The 12,667-nt window shown below is 47.6% G+C and overlaps 1 protein-coding gene and 1 long non-coding RNA gene across 4 annotated transcripts in view; both read left to right on the top strand.

The window, feature by feature from the left end:
* Nucleotides 1-12,667, top strand: part of LOC309377010 — a 182,052-nt gene that overhangs the window by 15,767 nt on the left and 153,618 nt on the right. The gene's annotated exons all lie outside the window — the stretch shown is intronic.
* Nucleotides 1-12,667, top strand: part of PIK3CD (phosphatidylinositol-4,5-bisphosphate 3-kinase catalytic subunit delta) — a 50,893-nt gene that overhangs the window by 15,433 nt on the left and 22,793 nt on the right. For all 3 annotated transcript variants that reach the window (XM_081923505.1, XM_081923504.1, XM_081923506.1), the window contains 5 exons: nucleotides 4,044-4,272; nucleotides 5,487-5,719; nucleotides 6,740-6,919; nucleotides 9,117-9,266; nucleotides 12,124-12,213. In XM_081923505.1, the coding sequence (XP_081779631.1) occupies nucleotides 4,044-4,272; nucleotides 5,487-5,719; nucleotides 6,740-6,919; nucleotides 9,117-9,266; nucleotides 12,124-12,213 (882 nt within the window). The remainder of the gene's footprint in view (nucleotides 1-4,043; nucleotides 4,273-5,486; nucleotides 5,720-6,739; nucleotides 6,920-9,116; nucleotides 9,267-12,123; nucleotides 12,214-12,667) is intronic.

The raw sequence follows: 12,667 nt of genomic DNA, 5'->3' as shown, positions 1-12,667 counted from the left end.
TACTTACCTACCTGTTTCTCTGTCATTAAAAAACAATCCAAGCGGTTTATTTGATTCCCTCACCCCCAGGACTTTTACGTCAAAAACTTGCTGTGATACCTCAGTTAGTGCATTTGAATTAGTTTACAGGACAGGGCAAAAATTTCAGGAGTATGATCCTGATTTTGGGTACCAGTGGCCTGGCTAGCTATGGCGAGGCACCAGGATTCATGGGGTGGGAGCACCATTGAGCATTGTTATCATGAAATGTGTCATGTTGCCATGATGAAAAATTGCCACAAAACTGCAACTTACTCAGGGGACAAATTAAGGCAACTTGGTGGTGATTTGGCTTAAATATACCCTATTCCAAGGACACGTTCCAGACAGGCAAGATGCTCAGAGTGAAATAAAGAAGAACCAGGGAAGGTGTGGCCTCAGGAGAGGTGGTGTGGTTTGGAGAGAGTTCTGAGGGCCAGATAAGAGAGGCTTTGAGGGCCGGCTCCCCACCCCCTGGCCTGAAGTTCCCCCGACATTATTGGTTAAGCTAACAAAATTAAAACCACAGCAAAGGTCCACTGTCACATGACGCAAAGCTCTGGAAGTCATAAGGCTTCCTATGTTTATACATCTGTTGTTTTCAGAAGCGCCTACAAACAAAACAACATAGGCAGTTCTTTCCCAGAATCTGGGCATTGTCCAAAGGTATGTTTCGTGAACAATGTTCTGTGCAGGAGAAAGAACACTTGGCATTGTTTGAATGGAGAGGAATTCTTTCTTTCCTCGTGCCTCCGGTTTTACGCAATTTTGTTGTTTAGTCGTGTACGACTCTTCGTGACCCCATGGACCAGAGCACGCCAGGCACTCCTGTCTTCCACTGCCTCCCGCAGCTTGGTCAAACTCATGTTCGTAGCTTCGAGAACACGGTCCAACCATCTCGTCCTCTGTCGTCCCCTTCTCCTTATGTCCTCAATCTTTCTCAACATCAGGGTCTTTTCCAGGAAGTCTTGTTTTCTCATGAGGTGGCCAAAGCATTGGAGCTTCAGCTTCAGGATCTGTCCTTCCAGTGAGCACTCAGAGCTGATTTCCTTCAGAATGGATAGGTTTGATCTTCTTGCAGTCCATGGGACTCTGAAGAGTCTCCTCCAGCACTATAATTCAAAAGTATCAATTCTTCAGCGATCAGCCTTCTTTATGGTCCAGCTCTCACTTCCATACATCACTACTGGGAAAACCATAGCTTTAACCATATGGACCTTTGTCAGCAAGGTGATGTCTGTGCTTTTTAAGATGCTGTCTAGGTTTGTCATCGCTTTTCTCCCAAGAAGCAGGCATCTTTTAATTTTGTGACTGTTGTCACCATCTGCAGTGATCATGGAGCCCAAGAAAGTAAAATCTCTCACTGCCTCCATTTCTTCCCCTTCTATTTGCCAGAAGGTGATGGGACCAGCGGCCATGATCTTAGTTTTTTTGATATTGAGCTTCAGACCATATTTTGCGCTCCTCTTTCACCCTCATTAAAAGGTTCTTTAGTTCCTCCTCACTTTCTGCCATCAAGATTGTATCCTCTGCATTTCTGACCCAACCACACACAATCAAAGCAGATTACAGGAATGATATAAGGCACGCCAGAGAAACGGAAAGCAATGCATTTATTTTGCAACAGTGAAAATGCTAGGATGTTTTAAACACTGCCGTGTGCTTGCATGTAGAGTAATGGGATGGAGCAGTCTGGATGAGTATGTAGTACGTAAAAGGCCCCAGGTTAAATTCACCAGCATCTCTAAGTGGGGCTGGGAAGGTCCTTGTGCCTGAAATCCTGGAGAACTGCTGCCACCCAGTGTGGGTAATATTGAGCTCAAGGGACCAGTTGTCTAACTCAGTATAAGACAGCTTTCTATGTCTTAAGGGAAAGGTTTCAGCTCAGTGTCAGTGCATCTACTTTGCACATAGAAGGTTCAATCCCTGGCATCTGGGAGTGTCTCCTACCTGAAACCCCAGAGAGCGGCCAGTGTAGACGGTAGTGAACTAGACGGATAAATGGTCCTACTTGGTATAATGTACAATATGTGTCGTCATGTTCCTTATGTAACAAACACAACCAGGAATAAGACCCACAGAAATATAAACTATATAAAAAAATATCAATATATTTATAATGTATATAATGTATAGTGATAGATATAGATAGATAGATGAATGAATGAGCTGGTAGAGCATGAGACTCTTAATCACAGGGTTGTGGGTTTGAACCCCACGCTGGGCAAAAGATTCTTGCATTGCAGGGGGTTGCACTAGATGACCCTTGGGGATCTCTTCCAACCTTACAATCCTATGATTCTGTGATCTGTAATGTACTTCAGAATACGAACAACGTATAAGTAGTTGTTCTGTAGTGTAATTCTTCATTGCCTTATTTTTATGGGGGTTTTTTGAAGCACATTTCAAGTATGTTTCTATCTGTGGGTCTTAACTGTTGGCTCAATATAAGGCAACTTCGTATATCATAAGGGAAAGTCTCAGCGGTAAAACACTTGCTTTAAACACAGAGGATTCCTAGTTCATCATTTAAGTGTTTCCCATTCCTTTCCCCAGGATTCACCCTGTGAACAAACCTGAACTCGGCTAGCTGCCTTGATTGGACTCCCATCTGAGGGAAGGCAGCTGTTCAGATGTTGATGGGGCAACTCAAACGAGGGCCTCATCTGCAGTATGCGTTTGAAGCAGCATCATACCACTCCAAACAGCCATGGCTTCCTCCACAAAGAATCCTGGGAACTGTAGTTTGTTAAGGGTGCTGAGTTTTGTTAGGAGGTCCCATTCCCCTCATAGAACTACAGTTCCCAGAGTTCCCTGGGAAAGGGGTATAGGTTGTTAAGCCACTCTGAGGGGAATAGGAGGGTCTCTTTTGCCAACTCTCAGCACCCTTAACAAGCTACAGCTCCCAGTATTCTTTGGGGAAGCCAGGAAGCCCTGAGTGTTTAAAGTGGTGTCATAGTGCTTTAAATGTATAGTGCAGATAGGAGCAAGGGAGGGGGGAGGGAATAAGGTGTATACAGTGCTTTTCCCCCTTAAAATTTTTTTAGGGGTACTCCCATTTTCCTACTCATATTGAAATACTGCCCCTCAATGAGGCCAAACTTAGATTCACAAAATGTTTAGGGGGCATGCGTACCCTGTGTCCCCCCTAGAAAAAGCACCGTAATGTCAAAAGAATACTAACTTCAGTGGACTTTGAATACCAAGGACCTGAGTACAAATTGCCAACTGCTTTACCATACAAATCGTACGGCTCAGATCCAAAGGTCTTTGCAATCCAAAAATGAAGAGCAAACAACGAAACACAGCATCTGATTTATACAGAGACGGACAAATACGCTACAAACGTGACTAAGTTTTTAAAAAAATAAAAATAAAAATTTGATGACAGCTCTAATTAGGTTAGATTGTGGTCATGATAGAAAGAAGTGAGGCTGGAAGTGATTTGATCTATTTTAACGGCTGAGAACAGATTTCTTTTCACCCAGAGACTTGTTGTTTAATTGTTCAGTCGCATTAGTATTTTAAAAGCATTTCCTTCCTTAGAGGTGCAAAAAAAATGCTCTATTTTTTGTGATTAGCATAAATATCAAACCTGCTGATTATTTGTTTTATGTGTGTGAACACCAGAGGCAGCCTAACAATTGCTATTTATTTATTTTTTAAAAAAGAAAACAAAAAATGGAAATAAAGGGTTGGATCCAGTGCTTGTCCTATTCAGAGCAAGCCTGTTGAGATTAAGTTAGTCATGCTAACTCCTCTGAGTAGGACTAATGTTCAATGCAACCCAGCGCAAAGAAACGGGAACTATTTCTTTTCTTTTTAAAAAAAAGTTTGTAAAGCAGGAATAGAGTATCTGTTGCCCTCCAAATGTTGTTGGATTCCAACAACATGTGCTGACTGTGGCTGGTGGGGAGTTGCAACCCAAAACAACCCTTGAGGGCAGCAGGTTGGTGTGGGCTCTAGAGGGCCAGATATTCTGATCGCAGAATAAAGCATCTTCTCCACCACTCCCTGTGTTTCAGATGGTCTGGCACCATGCTCAGTTTGAGCCCCTCTTCCACATGCTCAGCGGCCCAGAGTCCTACGTCTTCACCTGTGTCAACCAGACAGCCGAGCAGCAGGAGTTGGAGGACGAGCAGCGGAGGCTCTGTGATGTCCAGCCCTTCCTGCCAGTCCTGCGGCTTGTGGCCCGCGAAGGCGACCGAGCTAAGAAGCTGATCAACTCTCAGATCAGCCTCCTCATCGGCAAAGGTGAGGCCCAACCTTGAGGGGTGGTAACTGGGGTTGGATTAACCCAGCCTTGCTCTGCCTGCTGCCTTCCAGGTGGTTTGGACAATGACTCCCATCAGCCCCTGGTGCCAGGGCCTTCAAATCCCATCAGCCCCTGGTGCCAGGGCCTTCAAATCCCATCAGCCCCTGGTGTTTTGGACTCTCGTCAGCTGGATAGTAGTAATAATTATATTATTGTTGTTATATAGTGGTACCTCAGGTTACATACACTTCAGGTTACAGACTCCGCTAACCCAGAAATAGTGCTTCAGGTTAAGAACTTTGCTTCAGGATAAGAACAGAACTTTGCTTCAGGAACTCCAGTACAGTGGTACCTCAGGTTAAGAACTTAATTTGTTCTGGAGGTCCGTTCTTAACCTGAAACTGTTCTTAACCTGAGGTACCACTTTAGCTAATGGGGCCTCCTGCTGCTGCCGCGCCACCTGCCCCCGATTTCTGTTCTTATCCTGAAGCAAAGTTCTTAACCTGAAGCACTATTTCTGGGTTAGAGGAGTCTGTAACTTGAAGCGTCTGTAACCCAAGGTATCGCTGTATATAATTTAATCTTCACAACAACCCTGTGAGGGAGTTCAGGCCAAGAGAAGGTGACCCCCGCCCCCCAGTGAGCTGTATGACTGAGTGTTAGGAGACACTGATGTGAGAGCACTTTCAAATGTTGCTCAATCCCATCCGTTGTTTTGGTTCCCCCTTTCTGAACCTTTTTCCAATTCTATGATTTGTCTGAAAACAGAGGGGTTAGGGCAGTGGAAGCAGAACCCCTGTAAAGCTTAAAAACAACATATTAACTCATTCTGCATACCTGCTTTGTAGTTTGTTTTCCTCTTTTATTTTTCATCTGTTGTTATAATTGGTCTCTGTTTTATATATATTATGAAATGAAATAAAAAATATTTACGAGAACAACAACTTAGAACTCTTAAGAATTTTAATTCCAAAATCATTTCAGTTTATGACTCTTCTATGGGTGCTGTCCATCCATTTTTAAGCACTCCCCCACAAAATGCTTTCATAAGGACTGGAAACTTAAAGTTTAGAAATATTTAAAAGATGCCATTCTTATATTAGAGTGATGGTGTTGCCTGGTTCTACATCACAGATGGCATCCCCCACACTCAAAAAACTATTATTATTGGCTTTATTTTAAAAAAATATATCTTGGGATTTACTATTGTCAGGCCTGCACGAGTTTGATGCCTTGTCCGACCCGGAAGTGAACGACTTCCGTACCAAAATGCACCAGTTCTGTGAGGAGAGAGTGACCAGGCGGCAGCAGCTGAGCTGGAAAGCCTGGATGGAGTATAGCTTCCCTGTGCAACTTGAACCCTCGTCCAGCAGTCTCGGAAGAAAGAGCCCCCTCCAAGTCCCCAACAAGAACATCTTTGTCAACGTCAAATTCGAGTCTGGAGGGGTAAATCCGCAAGCCTTTTCAATCTTAGCAACTTTTTTTTACTTAAAAAAAAGAAAGAAATACTCGTATTTATTTAATGTGGAATGCATGCAGCTTTTGCAGTTTGCACGAGGACAGATCTCTGCCCTCAAAGAGCTTACAATATAAGATTTGGCATAAGAGGAAACAGAGAGAGGGGGGAAGCAGGGCATAAACGGTGAGGAAAATGTGCTTCCTATTTCATAAGTGATGAGGCACCTGCTTTTGCTTGCAGAAGGTCCCAGGTTCAATCCCCAGCATCGCCAGGTTGGGTTGGGAGAGACTCCCTGTATGGAATCTATAGATTAGCATAGATAACACTGACCTAGATGGAGTCTGTCTTGCATAATGGCATAAGGCAGTTTTATTATTATCATATTTATTTGTTAGTAACTTTACAAAGAAAGAAAAGCCTCTCAGAGTGACTTAGCATGATAAAATGCAACAGCAAATAACAATTAAAATCAGAAAATATAAAACAACGTATAAGATATGGGTAGATAGTGCTGTCTATACTGACAAATCGTAAGATTATTGGTTTCATTTTGTACTTACAGTGGTACCTCGGGTTAAGTACTTAATTCGTTCCGGAGGTCTGTTCTTAACCTGAAACTGTTCTTAACCTAAAGCACCACTTTAGCTAATGGGGCCTCCTGCTGCCGCCGCGCTGCTGGAGCACGATTTCTGTTCTCATCCTGAAGCAAAGTTCTTAACCTGAAGCACTATTTCTGGGTTAGTGGAGTCTGTAACCACTGTACCACTGTGTTTTTATTATGTATTTTGTGTTTTTTATATTGTAATTTTATGTTGTGAACCGCCTTGAAATCTGTGGATGAAGGGCAGTATACAAATTTAATTAATATTACTACTAATATGTCACTGGCATTTTACTGAGAACCATGAGGACTAGAGTCTTAAATTTTTTTTTGCAGGGCAATAGGCCATAACTCCCTGGGAGAGCAGCTTCCTGTGTTTTGCTCATTTATATTTCCTTCCCTGCAGGAAAGTTTCACCTTCCAGATCTCTCCCAAGGAATTCCCCGTGACACTGATGAGCTATGCCATCAAGAAGCAAGCCACAATTTTTCGGCACCAAAGAATGAATAGCCCGGAGGAATACGCCCTGCAGGTTAACGGGAAATGTGAATATCTGTATGGGAACTACCCTCTGTACCAGTTCCAGGTGTGTGCTCCCCTCTCCTACCTTTTGACTCACTGACTAGCTGGGAAAGGACAGAGAAGGCAAAGGATATTAGTTCCCTGAGCAGAATGGGCTTTTCGCTTTCTGGGAGGACCCTGCTTGGGAAGCCACTGGGCCAGACCAGTGGTCTATTTAGCTCTGTACAGTGGTACCCCGCAAGACGAACGCCTCGCGAGACGAAAAACTCGCAAAACGAAAGTTTTTTCGTTTTCGAGTTGCCTCGCAAGACGAATTTCCCTATGGGCTTGCTTCGCAAAACGAAGCTTGCCCCGGGGACAGCGGGTCTTCTCTTTTGAAGCAAGGGGCGGCGGGGAGATCGCTTCTCCCCACCGCCCCTTGCTTCAAAAGAGGTCCGGGGGCAGCTCTTCCCGCTGCCCCCGGACCTCTTTTGAAGCAAGCGGCTGCGGGGAGATCGCTTCTCTCCGCAGCCGCTTGCTTCAAAAGAGATCCCGGACCTCTTTTGAAGCAAGCGGCTGCGGGGAGATCGCGTCTCTCCGCAGCCGCTTGCTTCAAAAGAGATCCCGGACCTCTTTTGAAGCAAGCGGCTGCGGGGAGATCGCGTCTCTCCGCAGCCGCTTGCTTCAAAAGAGATCCCGGACCTCTTTTGAAGCAAGCGGCTGCGGGGAGATCGCGTCTCTCTGCAGCCGCTTGCTTCAAAAGAGATCCCGGACCTCTTTTGAAGCAAGCGGCTGCGGGGAGATCGCGTCTCTCCGCAGCCGCTTGCTTCAAAAGAGATCCCGGACACCTGCCCCAGCCGCTGGGCTTCGTAGCGCTGCTGCGAAGCCGGGCGGGGGGCAGGAACACCTGCCCCAGCCACCCCGCTTCGGAACGCTGCTCCGAAGCGGGGTGGGGGGGCGGGAACACCTGCCCCAGCCGCCGGGCTTCGTAGCGCTGCTGCGAAGCCGGGCGGGGGGGCGGGAACACCTGCCCCAGCCACCCCGCTTCGGAACGCTGCTCCGAAGCGGGGTGGGGGGGCGGGAACACCTGCCCCAGCCGCCGGGCTTCGTAGCGCTGCTGCGAAGCCGGGCGGGGGGGCGGGAACACCTGCCCCAGCCACCCCGCTTCGGAACGCTGCTCCGAAGCGGGGTGGGGGGGCGGGAACACCTGCCCCAGCCGCCGGGCTTCGTAGCGCTGCTGCGAAGCCGGGCGGGGGGGCGGGAACACCTGCCCCAGCCACCCCGCTTCGGAACGCTGCTCCGAAGCGGGGTGGGGGGGCGGGAACACCTGCCCCAGCCGCCGGGCTTCGTAGCGCTGCTGCGAAGCCCGCGCCCCCCAGCCTTCAGAAGAGGTCCGGGGACAGACTGTCCCCGGACCTGGTCTGAAGGCGGTTTCCCTAGGAACGCATTAATTGATTTTCAATGCATTCCTATGGGAAACCGTGCATCGCAAGACGAAAAAACCGCAAGACGAAGAGACTTGCGGAACGAATTAATTTCGTCTTGCGAGGCACCACTGTACTGTGTACAGAGACTCTGCATACTTTCCCAGCCCTATCTGGCAATGCCAGGGATCAAACCGAGGACATCTTGCACACAAGGCAGATGCTGTATCACTGAGCTACAACCCCTCCCTTAAGACCTAGGAACATAGGAAGAAGCTGCCTTTTACTGACTCAGACCACTAATCCATTGAGCTCAGTGCAGTTTACACAGACTGGCAGCAGCTCTCTAGGATTTAATAAAGGAAACTTTCCCAGCCCCACTTGGCCTGCCTTTAAAAATATACATGTCCAGTTTATTTTATTTTTATAGCAAGGCAAGCCTCTGATTTATTCCTATAGTCTATCTATTTTTAAAATTTATTTTGAGATGTACATGCTGCTTTGCCCTTCGCACAGCTTAAAAATTGCATGCCAAAGTGATCACAAGGAGACCATAGAGAGGAGTGCAAGCTCTTTCTGTGCTATGGATACCAATGCACACGTACCCATCATTCTCCATCATTCTGTCATTTTAGGAGTGGGGTAGTGGATTGGAATTCAGCGTTTTTCTCATATGGGCTAGGATTTTATACTTACTATATCTTTTCTCTGAGAACATACCGGCAATCTGGGCCTGCCACCCTGACTTGGCCCCCGTTTCCAATTCCTGTAGCCTTGCACTCCTTTTCTCCTCTCATACATTTAGCGTTTTGAGCTCCTGCTATATATGTGCTAATGTCCTTTGATCCATTCCTGCAGTACATCCGTGACTGTTTGCACCGCGGCCTCCTGCCACATCTCACAATGGTGCACTCCACTTCCATCATGGCTCTGTGGGAAGAACAAACCAATGGGATCACTCACCCCTCAAAAGCGTCCCCCAAACCTCCTCCTGTCCCCAAGAAAAAGGTAAGCTGTGATAAATAAATAAACAAATGAGAAAGGCATGTCCAGACACTGTGGTTTTCCCCAGTCTTTGAAACGGAACGTGCAAAGTTTGTAGTCCATATGACGTTTTCACTGGCCCTGGAGGACCTGGGTTTAATTTTTTTTGTATGTCTCCCTCCCACCCTCACTCATAGAAATGATACAGTGTTTGCAGGAAGTTTTAAAGCTTCGATCTGCCTCACAGGGTAGTTGTTAGGTTAAAGAAAATCATTGTAAGCTAGGAGTGGCAGAAGCTCAGTCCTGGGTACTGAATGCGGCCCTCCATGCCTCAGCATGTGGCCCTCAGACCTCTTCCCAGGCCATACCTCCCTCCTTGCCCGCATCTCTCTTGGGTATACCTGGAGTCAGTTCTTGAACTCTGACAATGTGTCTTTCTTGCCTTGATGGAAGGCCGGGGGTGGGGGGGGGAGAGAAACCAGCTGACTCCACAAAAGTAAAATTCACAGTTATTGCTCAACCCACTTTTGCCTCTGGCCCTGTCCCACCACTGGGGTGTGGCCCCCGGAAACTTGCCCAGGAGAATGTGGCCCCTGGACGGCAAAAGTTTCCCCACCGTTTCCTGTAAGCCATTCCGTGACAGCTTGACGGAAGGGTTGGGGTAGCGATCTGAATAATAATTAAGTCTGGACAGAATAACAGAAATTAAATATATCTCAGTGCTTGGTGTATAGCTTTTCCAGCTTAGCTAACTAAATTGGCTGATGGTTGCCTCCTATAATAATAATAATAATAATAATAATAATAATAATAATAATAATAATTTATTATTTATACCCCGCCCATCTGGCTGGGCCCCCCCAGCCACTCTGGGCGGCTTCCATAGAAACCAGGAAAGACTAAAATATCATACATTAAAAACTTCCCTGAACAGGGCTGCCTTAAGATGTTTTCTGAATGTCAAGTAGTTGTTTATCGTTTTGACATCTGCTGGGAGGGCGTTCCACAGGGCGGGCGCCACTACCGAAAAGGCCCTCTGCCTGGTTCCCTGTAGCTTTGCTTCTCGCAATGAGGGAACCGCCAGAAGGCCTTCGGCACTGGACCTCAGCGTCCGGGCAGAACGATGGGGGTGGAGACGCTCCTTCAGGTATACTGGGCCGAGGCCATTTAGGGCTTTAAAGGTCAACACCAACACTTTGAATTGTGCTCGGAAATGTACTGGGAGCCAATGTAGGTCTTTCAAGACCGGTGTTATGTGGTCTCGGCGGCCGCCCCCAGTCACCAGTCTAGCTGCCGCATTCTGGATTAGCTGTAGTTTCCGAGTCACCTTCAAAGGTAGCCCCACGTAGAGCGCATTGCAGTAGTCCAAGCGGGAGATAACTAGAGCCTGCACTACTCTGGCGAGACAGTCTGCGGGCAGGTAGGGTCTCAGCCTGCGTACCAGGTGGAGTTGGTAGACAGCTGCCCTGGATACAGAATTGACCTGTGCGTCCATGGACAGCTGTGAGTCCAAAATGACTCCCAGGCTACGCACCTGGTCCTTCAGGGGCACAGTTACCCTATTCAGGACCAGGGAGTCCTCCACACCAGCCCGCCCCCTGTCCCCCAAAAACAGTACTTCTGTCTTGTCAGGATTCAGCCTCAATCCATTAGCCGCCATCCATCCTCCAACCGCCTCCAGGCACTCACACAGGACCTTCACCGCCTTCACTGGTTCTGATTTGAAAGAGAGGTAGAGCTGGGTATCATCTGCATATTGATGGACACCCAGTCCAAACACCCTGATGATCTCTCCCAGCGGCTTCATATAGATGTTAAAAAGCATGGGGGAGAGGATGGAACCCTGAGGTACCCCACAAGTGAGGGCCCAAGGATCTGAACACTCATCCCCCACCACCACTTTCTGAACACGGCCCAGGAGGAAGGAGCGAAACCACTGTATAACAGTGCCCCCAGCTCCCAGCCCCTCTAGACGGTCCAGAAGGATGTTATGGTCGATTGTATCAAAGGCCGCTGAGAGATCCAGCAGAACTAGGAAACAACTCTCACCTTTGTCCCTAGCTCGCCGGAGATCATCAACCAGTGCGACCAAGGCAGTTTCGGTCCCATGATGAGGCCTGAACCCCGATTGGAAGGGATCCAAATGGTCCGCATCCTCCAGGCGTGCCTGGAGTTGTTCAGCAACCACACGCTCAATCACCTTGCCCAAGAATGGAAGATTTGAGACTGGGCGATAGTTGGCCATACTGGCCGGGTCTAAAGATGGTTTTTTAAGAAGCGGTTTAACGACCGCCTCTTTCAGTGGATCTGGGAATGTTCCCTCACAGAGGGAAGCATTCACCACCCCGCAGAGCCCATCGCCCAGCCCTTCCCGGCTTGCTTTTATTAGCCAGGATGGGCAAGGATCAAGGAGACAGGTGGTTGGTTTCACGCGTCCAAGCAGCCTGTCCACATCCTCGGGGGTAACGGATTGAAACTGATTCCATGCAACTTGACCAGACAGGGCTCTAGCACTCTCCCGCCCCAGCCCTGCTCCCACGGTGGTGTCTAGCTCCTTCCGAATATGAGTGATTTTATCTGCAAAAAAACTTTGCAAAATCGTTGCAGGAGATCTTGGGGTCTTTACAAGGCCCCGGTGGTAAAGGTGGTTCCGTTAAATTGCGGACCACCTGAAAGAGTCTCCTGCTACTATTTTCTGCAGATGCAATAGAGGCGGTGAAGAAAGTCTTCTTCGCCGTCGCTATCGCCACTTGGTAGGCTCGACGTTGAGCTCTAACCTGTGTCCGGTCAGATTCGGAGTGAGTTTTCTGCCACTCCTATGCTTTAGTGGTGATATTTACCTCTCTCTCTTTTCTCCCCACACCCCAACCCCACACGCTAGCCCAACTCCATCTCTCTGTGGTCACTTGAGCAGCCTTACTATATCGACTTGGTGCAGGGCAGTAAAGTGAATGCTGATGAACGGATGAAGGTACTCTCCCCACCCCCACCCCCTTTCTTTATTTCTTTCTGCTGGACTTTCTGTGGCTGCTTTTCCTCTTCCTGCCTTGTTGTTTACTGCTTGTTGTTTAAAAAATGCTGAGATCAAAAGGCAGAAGTCATGTGCTAACTTCTCCTCCCAGCCACCACCAGCCTACATGAGACTTTTTCATTCAGCTCTTAAGTCAGTGTCAGTGGCTTCACACTACAGGAAACGGGAGGGTTGTTGATCAGCATTCTGCAGAAGGAGAGTTCTTAGAAATTTCTGGCTGCGTGGGAGATCACTGGGTTTTGGGGTTGTTGTTTTTTTAAATGTGCTCCTGCATGATACAAAGCCAAAAAAAAAAAGGACCAAAGAAAGTAACCCACAAAAGCTGATACCTTCATAGATGTAGAAATTTGGCTCTGCAAGGTCCAGGGAAGGCTGGAACTTTGCTTCTTTAAGG

Source organism: Podarcis melisellensis, assembly GCF_964234715.1.
Source record: "Podarcis melisellensis genome assembly, chromosome: 8".
NCBI classification, from domain to species: Eukaryota; Metazoa; Chordata; class Lepidosauria; order Squamata; family Lacertidae; genus Podarcis; species Podarcis melisellensis.
The sequence above is the reverse complement of the archived record's forward strand: the minus strand, read 5'-3'. Positions and strand labels throughout refer to the sequence as shown.